Source organism: Cyanistes caeruleus, chromosome 21, assembly GCF_971803275.1.
Source record: "Cyanistes caeruleus chromosome 21, bCyaCae1.hap1.1, whole genome shotgun sequence".
In the NCBI taxonomy this organism is placed as follows: domain Eukaryota; kingdom Metazoa; phylum Chordata; class Aves; order Passeriformes; family Paridae; genus Cyanistes; species Cyanistes caeruleus.
In genome coordinates, this window is record NC_141721.1 from 7,487,643 (window position 1) to 7,504,528 (window position 16,886).

Here is a 16,886-nt window from a genome sequence, read left to right on the forward strand (position 1 = left end):
TGTTTTTAATGAATGTTGTAAAATCACTGTAAACATTCTAAAACAGTGGTAATTCTGATATGCTAAACATGCTGTAAATCAGATACAATTCATTTATGTTTTGTGGTTTCTCACAGGTGACCAGGAAGTGGATGTAGAGAGCCATTCTCACCATGAAAAACAGAGAAGGAAACATATGGACAACACCCCCAAAATTCCAGCAATTAAAATAGAGACAGAAAAAATGAATGGTTGGACCAATGCTGATACTGTGGGAGAGAATTGCTGCTCTGAACCACTGACTTCAACTCCTGTAGCCAAAAACTGCAGGGCCACAACAAGCAGCAGACAGGAGCATGTGAATGGGCCTAGTGACATTATTGATCATTTAAATCAATGCCAATCATCATCAATTGTAGAACATCAACCAAGTGGACCAGAATCATGTTTGGACACAACTCATTTTTCAGTTAAAAATGCTGAGACTTCAGGTGTTGAGGGACATCCTGGTAAGCTCCAGCTTCCAGCTGAGCCCTGCAGGGAGTTTCCTTCAGCAGCAGGGAGAGCTGAGCCTTCAGCATTAAATGTGGATGAGGATGAGGATGAAAGCATTTACTTCACCCCAGAGCTCTATGATGATGCAGATCCAGAGAAACAGGGAACTGAAGCCCCACTTCCAGCCTGTTGTACCACTGGGAATTGGGTGGAATATGGGAACTCCACAGTCCCTGCTGATCTTTTTGCTACCAACACCTCAGAAACACAGAATGTGACTGACAAAGCTGAGGCTGGCAGAAGTCCCCATGGAATTATGGAAAATGTGAGGAGCAGGGACAGTGTAGTTGATGATGTAGAGGTGGCAGCTGCAGCAGGAGCAGAGCAGGGAGGATCTCAGGAGATGGACACCCCTAAAAGGAAAATCAGCCTTTCCAGATCCCGAAATAAAGGTGTGTCATCCTTTCCACTGGGCAATAGTGGCACCTGCTGACAGTTTCTGTGAGAATTTTGGTGAGCAGCCCTCAAAACACCACAGGGCAGCTACACTTTCCTTGTCCTCATGGAACAAAAGCTTCCCTCAGGCTCATTTTATTCCCTCAGTTTATTATTATTCCCTCAATATTACTATTATTCCCTCAGTTTCTCATTATATTTTTGGGGTTTTCACTGGGAAAATTTTGCAATAGGCAGTTTTCTAGAGATAGAATGAAGATTCTTCATCCTGACTTCTTGGCTAAAGGACATCATGCATGGAAATTCTAAATAGAAACACAAGTAGGATCTGACTTGGAATTATTGGTTTCTCCATTACAGATTTAATTAATGCACCATTAAATACAGTCAAATAATTGGGTTTTTCCTCAGAAAGCACAATACCCATAGAACCAAATTATGGTTTTCTGCATTTGTTAGATTGTGTGTCTTTTTTGGAAAACATATTAAAAGAGTATCTTTGCAGATCAAGTCATAGATAGATTGAGCCTAAATACCAAAACAGGTGCATTCTCCAGTACTTTGATTCCTTCCAATTTCTTACATCAAAATGTCCAGCAGGAGCTTTGCACATTATGATATTTGATGAAGATGAGAAGTTTCTTCAGAAAAAAATTTGAGGTTTCTTTAAATCTTCCTTTTGTGGGAGGATCTCATTTCTTTTGGATTCTGTGTTTATTCCTGTCAAAACCTGTTCTCATTTGTATCTCCTACGAGCACTTTTTACATGTAACATATGAAATGTGAATTGTCTACAAAGGTCTTTGAATCTTGCCCAGTCTATTTTTTTTAAAGTATTTTAATGTTTCTTTCATTTATTACATTGCAAATAGCCAGGATTTTTCTGTAATAAAACATATTGACTTTTCAAGAAAAAATTGTTCATTGCCATCCTACATTCATATGAAGATGAAGGATCTTTGCAATCTGAAGATTGCTTCATAGGTATTGATATTTTTTTTTTCAAGAGTAGAAATGAAATTATTAACTGGTCATTTTCCATAAAAGTTCATTTAAATAACATTTTGAATCCACCTCTTCAGACCTTGAACATGCTCATATCAATAGGATTTAAATTGTGCCCTTTCTTTACACAACAAATTCATCTTTATGAAACTGGACACTGTTTGCAAGAATGGGAAGAACACTTGATTTTTTTTAACTGGCAGCATTTGGCATAAGGCTTTTGGTTCAATTTTTGCAATACTGATGATCAAATTTCCTTGGTTTAGATTTCCTGGTTTTCACTTTGGATTATCAACATTTAATTTAGTTGATATGGCAGAAATCCCAGTATTGAAAACCTCTGACAAATCTAAAGAGAAATATTCTTAATATCTATTTGAATAATGCTGGTTAGTGTTGGTACCTGGCCTCTAGAGCTGTCCTGGCAGGAGTTTTGCAGCCATGTTCCCCAGAATCCACTGGCTTGATCCTCAGGAGTCTTGATCCTCAGTTTTCCTAAAGCAAATCTGCAGCAAACCACTTTGTGCATTTTTGTGTGTCTAAACAGATAACAGAAATCACTTAAGCTTTGTGACTTGTCTGCTCATCCAGTGGCCCACAGCCTCTTATTTGTCTTTCAGGAGATTTGTCTGTCTTTAAATCCATAACATTCAAAAAAAAAAAAAGAAGAAAATCCATCTCCTTTTCCTTATCTGGAGCAGATTGTTCCTTTCTTGAGCTTGTGGTGCCTCTTCCTTTGATCAGAGATCCTTGAAGGCAAGGCCTGCTCTGTGTCAAATCACACTCATTTAAACTTTTTATCAAACTAACCATTATTTCCAAGATATCTATTGAAACATCAACACTAGATACTATGATTTCTTGAAAAAATTTCTGTCCTCTAAAAACTCAACAGGTGGATAAAACCCCTTTGTGTTCTGCTGGGTTTGGAAGGTAAGGGGTAGACTGTTTCTTTTGGTGTAAATTAATTCTTAATTTCTCTTTATATTTAATAACTGTGTTATTTGATATTTTAGAGGTAAGAATATTCTCTAGAGATGATATATTTATGGTAGTTCTCAGAATTAAATGCTACCCAGCCTGCAGATAGAAGGGAAGTGAAGTCAATATACCGAATTTCCTAGAATTATTTGTTTGGATTTATCACACCTGTCAAGGCTAAAATATTGAAAATGCTTTCCCTACTTTGATATAATAGCTCAGTGTAATCTCTATTGCCTAAAATAATAACAGAATCTTGAATTTATTCAAGGGTTGAAAGTTCGGAGGAGATGCAGCAGAAGGAAAGCTGCCTTTAGGCAAAGCGGCTCCTCCCGAGAGAGAAAGGTACCACATCCATGGATTAAATACCTGTTCTGAGTGGCTGCTGAGTGTTAAGGTGCAAGGGAATTAAAAATCATTTATTATAGCATTTCTCAAGTGAAATAATACAATGAAATAGTTTCTTCCTGATGTGCAGAGCTCTGATTTACACACTCAATAGATACCTTTGTTTCTCATGGGAAACACAAAGGCACCAACCAACCATCCCAGGCTCCTTTGCAGAATTCCCAACAAATTGATAGCCTGCAGTGTTATAGGCTGTAAAATCCCTCATGTTTTATATGACAGTGCTTCTATTTAAGTAAGGTTAAGCATTTTTAGCATGGTGTATATTGAATTATTAACTAATAGAAATTATAAACATCCACTCAGACTCCTTTGAGTATTTCAAGTACTGTATTTCTCTGAAGCAGTTTTGATAGATTTAATTTTATTTATATTTGAATGCTTCAATCTGTATAGTTACTATGTGCAAACCAGAATTTACATACATTTGTGCATTGCCTTGTTAGAAGGAAACACACAACCAGCCTTGCAGGAAAGGACTTTATTGTGTTGTCTGTGGAGCTGAAATCCTGCCCAAAGCACAGGGTAAGATCAGTTGTTTCATTGGGAAGGATGGGATTTCTGATCCACCCTTTGACTTTCTCAGTTTTGGATGCTGGAGGGATGTTTTAGAATAATTGGTTCATTTCTGCACTGGATTTGGTATCTGGATAATGAGTTATGAGACCTGCACAAAGCCTTTGAGGGAAGGGAGTTATGGCAAGAACAATTGTTTAAAATGTTACTTTTTCTGGCAGTTTTCTTGATTCAGTGGTGCTGCCACACTGACCTGTCTTGAGCTTCAATCTGGTATTTGAGAGTTAACTGGAGGCAACTTCTGCCATTATGGGAGGCTGGAAGGAATTATTTGGAGCATAGTGGCCCATTCATTGAGGTTTGTTCCTCCTCAGGATTAGGTGTTAATTTGCTACCAGTTGCTGTGAGAAGTTTGGTAATACCTTGGCACAGTAACTCAGTGAATCCAGTGCATGTTTGCATGAACTATCAAAAGTCTGACTGAAAATCCAGATAATTACACTGCTATTCTTCAATGTGTAACCTACCTTGTATTAATTTGGTTTTAGTCTGGTTTTAGACACACTGTACAAAGTGGGGATGAGCTGCTTTTGGAAATTCCTTGTGGTTTTTTGAGACACTTTAATTTGGGAATGTCTAAAGGCTGATAAGAGTAACAGTGACTCTATTTTTTAAAAATAAGCTTCATCTTCAGGCCACTGGGCCATGTGTGATAATGACCTAATTACAAGATATTCTCATCAGTTACATGCAGAAACAATTAGAGATGCTTCATGCTCTAACAATTTGGATCAAATGAAACCAAAAAAGGACAAATCTCTTCAGCAAACCAAACCTGTGCTTGAGGGAGAATGGGAACTATTCCACATTCTGTACCTATTAAAACTAGGCCAGCTAGAAAATTCCACACTGAGCAGGCCCAGGTCATGGAGGAACTTCTTGCCTCCCTGTTTTCCCAAAAGAACCTTTAAGATTTGGGTAATCTCATCAGGAGCCATTCATTCACTCCATGAATCAGGATATATCAGGATCATCATATCCCTGGTGCAGAACCTGTGAAATGGCACCACAGTGCTCAGGAAAAGCATTCTGAGGTACAGGAATGTCTGCACTTACCAGGGTGGCTGTTGTCAGCAAGAAGTTTTATGTTGTTTAAACTGAATCTCAGATGCCAGTTGATTGAGGAAAGTTAAAAAATCTGAAAATGAAAAATAAATGACTTTATTCAAAGTGGATTCAAGCTCACTGGTCGATTTGGGAGTAATAACAAGGGGAAAATTATCTGTTGAAAAGTAAATTTTGGACACATTAAAAATTTTAAATAAGGCCTTCTTCCAAGGGCCATTTACAGCAATAGAAGTCTTTTCAGTGCCTGCAGTGGGTATTGGATCAGGGCCTAAATTCCCATCTTGTAAATGTGGAAAGTTTGCAGCATGGCTGAACAGTACTGTATTCAAAACCATGTGTGTATATAAGTCTTACACCCCACTTTTTAAATTATAGGAATTTTGAGAAAAGCTAACTACAGTAATAGTGAGCTGCAAATAATCTGGAAACTCTTCAGAAATGCCAATATAAGACGTAAAGAATCCATTAATAATTGTAAGTGTAAACTAGAGGCCATTTCAGAAGATGATAATGTGATGTTGGTCATCTCAGATGCTGCAAGTCTTGGTCACCTTAAAGAAACTCTGAAGGTTTATCAGATGCCAATGAAAGGTAAATTCTTACTGATAAATACCAGCTAGCATTTGTCAAGCCCTTTTGCATTAAATTAAATTTAATTTAATTAAATACCATTCACAGCACTGACACCCCTCCCTTGGACCTTTTGGGAAGCTCATGGTGAGATTTTCCTTCCTCAAAGCTCTGTGGGCTCTGCAGGTTTAGCAAACACTGAAGATGAGCTCCAGTGTCCCCTGCACTCCCAGATTTGTTGGGTCCTTTCATAATATCCTGATGAAGAATTAAAAAAAAAAAGATAATGAGAGCAGAATCTTTTCCATTTCTCACAAGTTAAAATCCATGAATTGGCTGTGGTTGAAGCAGAAGTGCTGTGTTTGGAAAGGAAATTGTTCCAATGTGCAGCCCTTTGTGTCACCTTCAGGTGATGGAGACCAAAAAGTATTTTATTTCATGTGTGGGCAATTCTGCTGCTCCCACAGTGGTGCTAGGATGGCACAGTTAATGAGATGTGATTCTTGCCACAAAGACTCATTTTTAGGAGGGATTACTGAGCATTCCTTACCTTCTTTCTGACATTTTGAAATGTGAAATGCAACTGATAAAATTACTTCTATCTCTTTCAAAAATCTCTCTTGATTCCGCTATAAACTTCTTTTTATTTCTTTCTTTTTGAAAGACCTCACTGGCAGTCTATCTTTAAATGCAATTTGGAATGAGAAGGAATCTTCTCTGACAAGTTACTTGCAGTGCAGGAGCTGTGTCCTTCAGTCCATTTCTCCAAGCCCTTTGATAGGAGCTGAGGTTACTCATTTCAGTAATAAAGTGCAGTCATGGGTAAGTCAGATCAATTTATTTTGTATAAGAAAATGATCATGGAATGGTTTGTACAGGAAATATTAAAATACTGTTTTTGTAAAAGGGAGAATGGATATTCATCTAGATAATTTCATATGATTTATCTGATTTCTACCACACAGATTTAAAATTATAGTTAAGAACTGAGTTCAGGTCACTGAATGTATTTGTCTATACCTAATTTGTTGCAATGTCTGTAGTATTACATCTGAAAAGGAATAGGGAAATAGCAGCCATCCATGTCTTTCATGAAAGGAAAACCAGAACAAAACATATTTACACAAGTGCTGTAGACTTGAATTTTCAAACATGTAGTTTTATGTTAGTTTTGGCACTAAAAAAAAGAAGTTAATCAGCCCCTGAAGGATGAACATGGACACAGTTTAATGGAGTCAACAGGAAGAAATTTATTTATAGGTATTGTATTTCAGTGTGAGCAAACTGAATTCTCAATAGGACCCTTTGAAATTTGGATGACAAAACTCTGTATTTTTCTCTTAAAAGTGGAGGGTGAGGCTCCATCCTGAGTGATCTGTGCAGGTAAGCCCAGGACACCTCTGCCTTCCCTGCATTTTCCTTCATTTATTCCAAGATATAAATACAGTTGGATTTAATGAGAGATTTTTGAGACTGAATCTTTGCCAAAAGCCGAATATGATCCTCATGTTTTGGCCTGTGTGTGTCATTATCAGCTGCCCAAGCTGTTTGAAATGCAGAGTGTGACAGTGTGGTGATGGGACAAGGTTTGTGAAACATTATTTGCCATGAATTTTGGGATTTCAAATGCCACCACGAAGATTTCATGGCATTTCTAGCATTCATTTTGTATCAAACATAATGAAATGTTGCACTGAGGGAATTTATAGTGGCAGAATATGAAATAAGGGGATCCTCGGACGTAGAATGAATTGATTTTTTATCTTCTGAACTTTTTGTGGCTCTTCCATCCCATCAGTTCTAAATGTGGGATCAACTGGGTTTAGCTTAAAAATGTAAAACAAACCAGTGTTTTCTTCTCAGCCCACCTGCAGATTGAACTTCTGGGTATTTTTAGCTAAAAATACTCTGTTAACTCCTGCAGATTTGCTGAATGAGTTTCTTCATTCCCATTCTTCCCTGTTACTCTTTCTCTACCCACTAGAAAGGAACCTCAGAACCTTGTAGACCTCCAAGAGGCAAAACCTCCCCACTTCTGGCTTTGGGGAGTCATTGTGAGAGCTCATGGCTTTGGGAGAAACACTTCTAATCTCTTAATGCATGGCTTTGTTAAAGGAGAAGCTTGGGGGGAAAAAATATCCCATCATGTTCCACAGAGCTGGGAAACCATTGTCCATCTCTGCTTTGGATCTAACCATGTCTTAGGGGTAGATTAATGTGCCAGGTGACTTGAGTGTGGGATTTGAGGGGGTGAGGAAAGGAAACCACTATCTTTTATTTATTTTTATTTTTTACTTTGTGTGTGAAAATAAAGATATTTATTTACAAAGGTAGGATGGACTGCGGATGAATGATGCTAGAGGTAAATACAGCTTTAATTTTATCACCTCCTTGCTTTAAATCCACTGGCTGTTGTTGTCTTGTAATTGGGAATATATTCATGTAAATGAAGGCACACAGAATGAGTCCAAGGAGTTGAAAATGATGATTTATGATGTGCTATCATTCACCAGAGCAAACACAGATGCATTAAAGTGAAGAAGCTGTGATTCAGTCAGTCTTAGCTCCCAGTTCTATACTCTTGAATCCAAGCTCCTGCTGTTCCTGAGCAATATATTTGTGGAGATAAAATCAACATTATAGTTCCTACTGCTGCCCACCCTGTGGTAAATCATGTTCATTGTCATGAGGTATCGTGTGTCATCTTAAATTGCTTCGTGTCATGTGCTGACTATAAATCAAGTACAGTTGGTTCTGGAAGGCAAGGAATTGTTCATTTAATAGAAATCACATTGCTCCAGCAAAGCAAGCTGAAAATGGAATCCCTGGATTTAAGAGCTGTTATTTACTCCTAGATTTAGTCACTCTTTAAAGAGGCAACGCTGTATTTTCATGACTTTAATTTAAGGTGGGATTAACAAATTGCATCATGTACATTTTTTTAATCTCCTTTTCTATCAATTATTTCTATTGAAAATTAGATTTTTAAATTTACTGCAGCATTTTTACAAATTCAATTGCATCCTGTGTTCCCCATTGACCTAGAAACCTCCATTAACATGAAATCAGTGGCATATAAATTACTATTATTTTTTTTTGTATTGCTTAAAACACTCTAAGTAATTGTATATTCCTTTTGGGAAATAGAATTGTGTTTGTGAAATGGAATAGAAAGGCAGTACTTTGGAATTAGAATATTTTGGTAGCACAAATGTAGGGGTGCTTTAAGATGTAGCTTAGCTAATGTACTAAATCATCCCTCATATGTTAAAAGGCGAACGAAACCCACAATTAAAATTTTAAACTTATTAAGGAGTTGTTGCTATCACTGATTAGACAGTCAGCTGTTGAGACAGTAGCTTTTATATAACAGGATATTGTTTTGTTCATCACGTTACCACATTTGGCAAACTTTTATCTTAATGCGCCTATCGGGAATTCCAGTCTGACCTCAATCTGAGTAAAGCCTCGGAGGGGCCGGAGCGGAGCTGGCGGGAGGTGCCAGGGCCCTGCTCCCAGACTGTATATTTGTTATCACATGTTAATCAGATTCATCATTCTGTTTAATAAAGATTTCAGCTGCCACGCGAATGCATAATCGGCTATGTCTGAGTGCCCGTCTTTTGTCTCGAGCAGATTGCTCAAACTGTATTAAGCATCATTAGACAAAAATGACGACCTTATTAATTTGTCCTTTCTGTGTTTTCCAGCAGATTGGGCCTCATTATTATGCAAACACAGTACACAGAGCGGCACCAGAAGTAGCTCATTAATGTTTCTTTCCCCTCAGTACGTAACAGATTATTATTGTGAAGTGTGCATGAAATAATTGCTAATTATGTGCCTTAAATTGTACAGTGATTGTCTCAGGGTTTTTCACCAGGTTTAAGAGCACTGTGGAAGGCCATCAGAAGCTACAGGTTAACAGTGCTGAAGCGAGTAAAGGGGAAGGGAATCGCAAAACATGCATTTTATCACACATTTTCCTGTCTGGAAGGAGTAATTAGGACAGCTCTGGATTGCTTTGTAGTTACCTCTCACTCTGCTGCTTATTGTAAAAGAAATGACTCCCAGCTGGCAAATAATTTAATAGATCTGTCTGCCTGTGAGTAGATGCAGGGGAGTTTGAACTGTGGGCTTTTGGTCAAAATCCAGTGGATTCTGCAGTGATAAAGCTGGAGTTGGTGTAGATCCCTCATTTACACACCACTATAATCTGGATTTCCAAACTCCGCTCTTTCCACCACACATTTTCCCAGGTTCTCCATTCAGTGTAATTCTCCTTAAAATTTGTAAGCGTTACAGAAATGGCACGGCAGGATTTGGCATGGGTCTGGAGTTTGACAACTTTGTGCTGAGTGTGTAATTGGTTTAAGCTGGGAGTGCCTCGCACTGATCCATGGCACAGCTCCTGTAATCTGCCTGCCACTGTAGCTGATAAGACTTGGCCACAACCGAAGTTTTTGCAGCGCTCGAAATAAAATCCTGATCCATTAAGGGTTTGCATGGATTTAGGTTTTATAATCTGGTTTAGAAATTGTGAGTGGTCAGGTCTTGGATCCAGGCTTTGTTGTCGAAAAGATGCCATGAAAACCATGACATCAGCTTGGGTTTTCCTAACGTTGCTTTGTTGTCAGTCTACATTAAATGAAAGAGTGGCTATTTCTGAAACAAAGTGTTTCTGGCAATTATTTATTGTATATGAGCACTGAAACAGGTATCTTGGAGGGGTAGGAGGAGAATACCATTCATCAGACATTACTTACATTAAATAATTTTGGTGTCTGACTGCATTTGGTTGATGTTACATAGCTGCTTATGTCAGCTGATACCACCAAATGTGGTGGTGGCTGCATACAATTTAAATTAAAATAAATGGAGTATGTCAGCTGTAAAATATTCTTTAAACATTTCACATAGATCATTACTGAGAATTTCTGAAGCACAGACCTATATTACACTCCAAAAAAATTAAAACAAAATTGTCTGTGGAAACCAGATCCTCTTTACTGCACTGTTCGTTGTTGGGCACATGGATATTGACTTGATAAATCACTTGACAGACAAAAATTGAAAATAGTTGCAGAAATAAGTATTTACTTGCATTATTTGAAATGAATATATTGCTAGGCTCAGCTGTATTATTAATGTAGAAGTTCTGCAACCATGATCATCATTTTCTTTCTGAATTTCCAGTGATGTTTGTCTGTAATCCAACAGCAGTGCATATAAACTCCTCTCTAAAGCAGCACTCACAAGCATTGCAGCCAGTTGTCAAATCAGGCTGCAAAGGACTCATGTCCATAGTGGTTTGACACTGAAATTGTTACATTTCCTTAGGACAATTTTCCTTTTCCTTCACAATTTTTATTATCCTGTTCTTTTTCTGCTCTGCATTTTGTCTTTCTCTTGAAAGACAAAATCTTGTCTACTTTAACTGATCTGTTTAGTTAGCAATTTTAATTAATTAATTGAAATAGAACTATTTATTTCAGTGTGAGATTGCACTTCATATGAAAGGCTGTGACCCACACATCAACCCTTGAGCACTTGCTTGTTGAGAATTTCCAAGAAATAATGTTCTGATGGCCAGGGAATATTGGAACTCACCTGAGTTGGTGTCAATGGATTAAATATTTTCCATGAGTCTGGCTTTCCCCTTCTGATTGTGTGCATCCAGAGATGACCTTGGAAAAGGTTTTTCGTGTTACTTCTTTCTGCTGGTGCCAGAATCATTTGTCTCCCAGGAATTATCTGTCTGAATTGCTTTCCTTGTGCTTGACACTGAATATGCTTCTTTTCACTCGGCCAAAATGTGTTTGTTCCTCCTGTCTCAGTCAGTAGATCCTCACTGGGATCGGTGCTGTTTCCAACTCTCTGGGAATATTGTTTGCTGAAGCCTTATTAAAGAAGAAAAAATAAATTTATAACTCCAGGAAGAAGCTTAAGAGTGTTTCAGTAAATGTCTCTACATGTGTTTGCAGAATCTGCCATGTATTTATTGTCCCATCCATGCTTACGGTGTTCTCTGGGAAAACTGAGAGCTCTTAGGTGTCAGGGACTGAATATTTTATTCTTTAAGTCCTTGAGGGCTATATTTAAGTGAAACTAAATCCTATTGAGTGAGAAATAAATGTCAATCTCGGAATCATGTCCTGCAGTTACCACTGCTCCTCCCTGCTCATGCCTGCCAGAAAAAGCCTGACATCTAACTTAGCAGAATTATTTGAATTCCACTATATTGAAATGTGCTTTAAAATATGTAATATTTTCTTTAAATATTCTTTAAAAAGAGAGAGATTTAAAAATACAGGGCCAAACCAGGTGTTAGGCTGGTCCAATGTACATTAATAATAAAGTGCTGAGACAGTCACAGTGCTGGGATTTATTTATTGTCTGCCTGCCGCCGATAATCAAGTGATCTTTCACCAGGCAAGGCCAGTGCTCACTGGAGCTGTGAGTGGCAAAATGCAATCATTTTACTTGCTTCCTGGTGCAAAAACAAAGTTTGGCTTAAATAAACTCAGGTCTCTTTGCAGATGAAACTGGCTTGGAAGAAAAGCCTGAGCTGGAAAGGTTCTGCCCCTTCCCTTCTCCCGTCCCACTCCGTGCTTCAGGCTGTTCCTCTGCTCCACGAGAGCAACTCCTGGAGAAACTAAAATGCATCTCTGGAATGGTTTGGATTAAGAATATTGCCATTTCTGTGGATTATTTTTATACTGGTTTACATCAGGCATCTGACTCGTGGTACAGCACCACAAATGTTTTTTATCACTAAAATGAGATCGGGGATGCGAAGATGCAGAAAATGAGCGCGCTGATAGCTGGTGCTTCAAAGCTATGGAAAATGTCCAGTAGCAGCTGCTGAAATTCCAGATTCAACATTCCAATTGTTTTATATTCCAATGAGCAGCCATTGTTGCAGGCCAGTATTTTATAGTGATTATGGCAGGCCCAGGGTGCAGCTGCCACTGACCCCTCCAGCAGCCGTAACAAAACCCCTCTTTGTTATCACTCTGGGAAATGTCTTGGCCATTGTGGGGCTGAATTCAAACCAGCATTGCAGTCATGCACAGGGAAATTAAAAGCTCCACAATTCACTGACAGGAGTCTAAATGTCTATATTAATGATTGTATTCAGGTCTTTTTTAAATTGTACTTTGGTATCTTGTTACGTAATTAAAATCGAGGTGAAGTTAAAGCATCTAAACTCATCATAAATTTAATATACTGAACTCTCCCTTCCTATAAATTGCTGTGCTGTTATAAAATGTAAATCTCCAATCAAGGTAAGAACATTTGTAATTTAACTTTCCTTCTCAAAGTGAGTGTGCTTTCAAGTAGTTGGACACCAGCTTTACTAAGTGATAGCCATTTTTCACACTTTGGGAGCCAAGTGGCTGTAGCAGAACGAAAGAATTAGATTTGTTGCAGATGTTTTCTAACTCTGATACCTCTGGGTTCTGTGAGCCTTTCCTCCTTGCTAGGAAATTAGAATAAAATTGATTTATATAACGTGAATATGGTATTCTAGATTTACATAATTAAACTTCACACAGCCTGTGGTATGCAAGGATACTCCCTGTAGTAGTTCTGTCTGGCTTGCTCACTGTAGGAATTCTACTTTGGGAGCTTTTCTACTTCTTAAATTGCAACCATACAGCAATAATATAAGGTGGGGGGGTGAAAAGACAGACAATTACCAACATTCTTCCATATGTAATTTGTATATGGTATTGGTTATTTTTATTGTTGAAGTTCATAGTTTCTTCCTCTTGATGGAATACAAACATTTGGCCAAATTCTTTCCCAGAAGTAAGTGAAGCCAAACATAAATTTGGTTCTTTGTCCTCTCTGAATGGCTTGAAATAATAATAATAAAAAAGAATTGGCTAAGATTTGAAATTTTCCTGGTGTTTATAGAGAGATATGTGGCTGTACAAAGATTTAGCCTTGTCTTTCTTCAGGGGAGGAACAAGGCTATCAGATAAAGCAATACCTCAGCACATTTGAATTCACATAAATCCTACGTGACTCCAAGCAGATTGGAGCTCTCTGTTCTACAGTTTCTCAGTTTAAAGGTGAAAAAAACCTTTTCTGTAAGTTTTACCCGTGTTCATTAGGTGCTCTGAAATGGCCAGGTTAAATAAGTTTAAATAAGTAGGGGATTGTGTCACTCTTCTGCCATCTACATGCTTCTGTGGGCTTTTTTTAAAGCATAATAATTTTAAAAAATTGATGTTTTCCTTCTAATTGATCTAATTGATCTATATTCTTGTATATGCAAGACCTCTCATGTTTTCTTTGTTAATACAGTGTAGAGAATGGTGGCTTTAGCTTAAGATAAAAGTAAAGAACTGTTCTTGGGCAGTTTTGACATTGAAGTTTTCTATTTTATAAACCTCAGCTGCAATTCACACTTGTGGAAACTCTAAGTGTTCCTCTTATTTTTAACAGCAGCCCAGGGTATGGTTGAAAGAGGCATATTTCCATTTTGGCTTTTGTTTGAGCAGCTTCCAAAACATCATTCTGCTTTTTTTTTTTTTCTGGAAAATTTGCCAAGTCTAGCTCAGATTAAGTTTCTTTGTTAGATTTGTTCTTTTAAGCATCTGGATCAGAAATCGTATCCCATACTCTGTAGTAATGAAACATTTGGAAATCATCTGAGAAATCGCAGTAAGCCACGATAGTCCCGTGCATTCTTTCTGAAAGTCAGAAATATGTAGTTTGCAGAGTAGTTTGGGGTGGGGTTTTCTGGGTAAATGTTATTTTGTTTGAACCACCCCACCAAGAGCTTACACCTCATTCCCCTGAGGCACAAGCAGGTGTTGTTATCTCTTAAATTACTGCCATTTCTTTTATCAGTGCACAAGACTGAGATGCAGATAGATTCCATGCCAAATTTTAACATTCTCTGATATTTATGGGTGGAAAAATAAATAAATAAAGGTTGTTTTTATTGTAACTCATAAAGCCACAAGCTGGGGAATGATTTTCTTTGGGTTTTTCTGATGCACTGTGCTATTTATGTTTTTTTAAAAGATGAATCCACGGTGGATGTGTAAGTTCATCAAGGCAACTAAACCCCCTGTTTTACTGTTTCAAATGAATCATTAGAGTTTATAGTAATAGAGAAAATGGTTTTCTCATGTCATAAATGGGAGAGCCATTGTATAAAGTCGGTCTGCTCATGCTATACTTTGAGTATAACTTTTATTGAAGAGCAGAGTTCGTTGAAGAGAAACAGATCTGGACTCGGGGGGTAAAGAACTGGCACATCCTCTTAATTAGCTGGAAGGCCACAGTATTGGAGCAATGTTTGTCCATTGAACAGAGCCCCTCAGAAAGGATGGGGAAAGGAAGATGAGGCACTTGGGGAATTTGGAAAGGAATATGTGTGTTTTGCATTACTTTTTAGGCAAATATATTTATTCACTGCAAAGAATTAGTGCTGTAGCCAAAACACTCCTTGCATTCCCGCACAGTCTGCTGTCCACATGATCCACTGGGATTAAGAACCAGCCTTTGTTTTGGGTGGTTTGGGAAGTGCAGATGTCTGACTGTTAATGAGTAGTTCTTGAACTTTTTAAAATTTATTTCCCAACTATTTTGTTGCTTTGAAAGTCATGCAAAGCAACGAGAGAGCTGCCATGAATAGAAGCAGAATGTTGCTTTTCTCACAGTCAGATTTCAGCTATCAGCTGATAAAACAGACCCCAAATATAAACCACTTGTTGCTTTGGGTTTTGCTATGAATGTCACCTTCAGGGAATGAGTCAAAGCCAATTTTCTCTTCAAGAGAGTGGAATTTTTACTCCTGTTGTCTTTTAAACTTGTGTTATCTGCTGTACTTTGTTATGTGGTGTCTCTTGTAAAATTTCTTCCCTCACAGTTTGTATTTCAGCCATTATTTTAGAAATATTTAGCCTAGTTCCAAGACACAAGGAGAGTTATCAAAGGGGACAGGTCAGAGACACTTATCAATAATCCAGATTTGTCCTTCACCTCCAGGTTTGTTCAACTGCCTTCAGGGAAATCACATTTGTTTGACATTGGCTGCCATAAACCTTTATCCCACTGCTGTGTGGGATAATCTTGCAAAAGAATTTATAGCAATATTTAATCTGTGTGTGTGTGTGTGTGAATAATCAGTTTTCTCCATGGGATGTGCCTCGGGTTCATGGATTCACCCCTTCCCCTGGCACTGGAGATATTTTGTGCACCAAGGAGTCCCTTCCCTGCCTCCCAAATACTGGCCTGGCTAGGCTTGGGCTTGGTTTTAAGGGCTGATTTCTGGCACCTTTCTGTGTCACCCCAGATCATTTCATTTTCTTTGTTTCCCGAAATGTTGGGCCTGTTTGCTCTGCTGTGAATGTCCTTTGGTGAAGGAGAAAGTAGCCTGGGTGGTGGTACAGGACGTGGGGAGTAGGAAAAGGCAGATGGCTGCTCTGCTAATGGGGCTTCTCCATTTGATCTCACAGGGAGAGGGACCTTTTCATTGTCAGAATTTCTCAAAGCTCATTGATTTTTCATTCTAGCAGGATTTGTTTGCTTTTGAACCACTGCTGTGCTTTTATCATTAGATGCTGAACCTTTCACTGGGCTGCACATTTCACTAGTTTTTTGATACTTGCTCTTTTAGGATTCCAGCACAGAACTTCTTCTTTCCTCCTTTGCACTGAGAACACTCCTTAGATTCTGAATAAACCAGGCCCAGTAATTCTTTTTTATTGTTTGAAATAATCTAAATGCAGTATGATCTGTATTCCAATTTTAGCTTAACACTCCAAAATAATAAAATAAAATTTTAGAATGCTTTTGCTTTCTAATTCTATGTTTTATTATACCAGGGTTTTTTCCCCCAAAAAAATATTTTAAAAAAACATTTTCCTAATTTAAACAAAACAAAACCCACAAAAGATACTCTGGACGAAAAGTCAGCTGTGTTCTACAGGATTATTCAAGGTCTTCATCCTCTTCTGAAGGAAACTGGGGTGAAATGCCTGGAGATCAAGGTTGCAAAACTGCACAAAGTTTTCTGAAGTTTTCTGAAGCTGTGCTTAAGCAAGAACAGCTGCACTCCTGTATTGCCTCTTTTTTAATTAGTTGAACCCACTTCCTCCACTCTTTACTTCCTTATGGGCTGGATCTGGAAAAGATGAAGATAAGGATTTAATAGAGATCCATGTTTACTTACTTTAGCATTTGGGTTTATAGCCTAAAATAATGTAAGTAATTTTTCTCTTCTCTATTTATCATCTTATTATTAATATTTTTAGAATAAGCTGAATCCTGATCCTTCAAAGCTTTGTTTTCTGCAGTTCCAGTTGTGCCAGCTGGCTTTGGGC

The 16,886-nt window shown here is 38.0% G+C and overlaps 1 protein-coding gene across 16 annotated transcripts in view; it reads left to right on the plus strand.

Moving 5' to 3' along the window:
• The window catches only part of BRIP1 (BRCA1 interacting DNA helicase 1), a 94,062-nt gene that overhangs the window by 45,829 nt on the left and 31,347 nt on the right, over window positions 1-16,886 (plus strand). For 9 of the 16 annotated variants that reach the window (XR_015278618.1, XR_015278619.1, XR_015278617.1 and 6 more), the window contains exons 20-24: window positions 117-926; window positions 3,188-3,261; window positions 3,771-3,849; window positions 5,344-5,559; window positions 6,203-6,360. Coding sequence is in view for 9 of the 16 variants with exons in the window: in XM_023939360.2 (XP_023795128.2) it covers window positions 117-926; window positions 3,188-3,261; window positions 3,771-3,849; window positions 5,344-5,559; window positions 6,203-6,360 (1,337 nt within the window). In the remaining 7 variants the exon portion in view is untranslated. Of the gene's footprint in view, window positions 1-116; window positions 1,848-3,187; window positions 3,262-3,770; window positions 3,850-5,343; window positions 5,560-6,202; window positions 6,361-6,885; window positions 9,134-12,077; window positions 13,060-16,886 lie in introns of those variants that run through there. The other 7 variants (XM_086860040.1, XM_086860037.1, XM_086860041.1 and 4 more) reach the window with 4 other exon arrangements.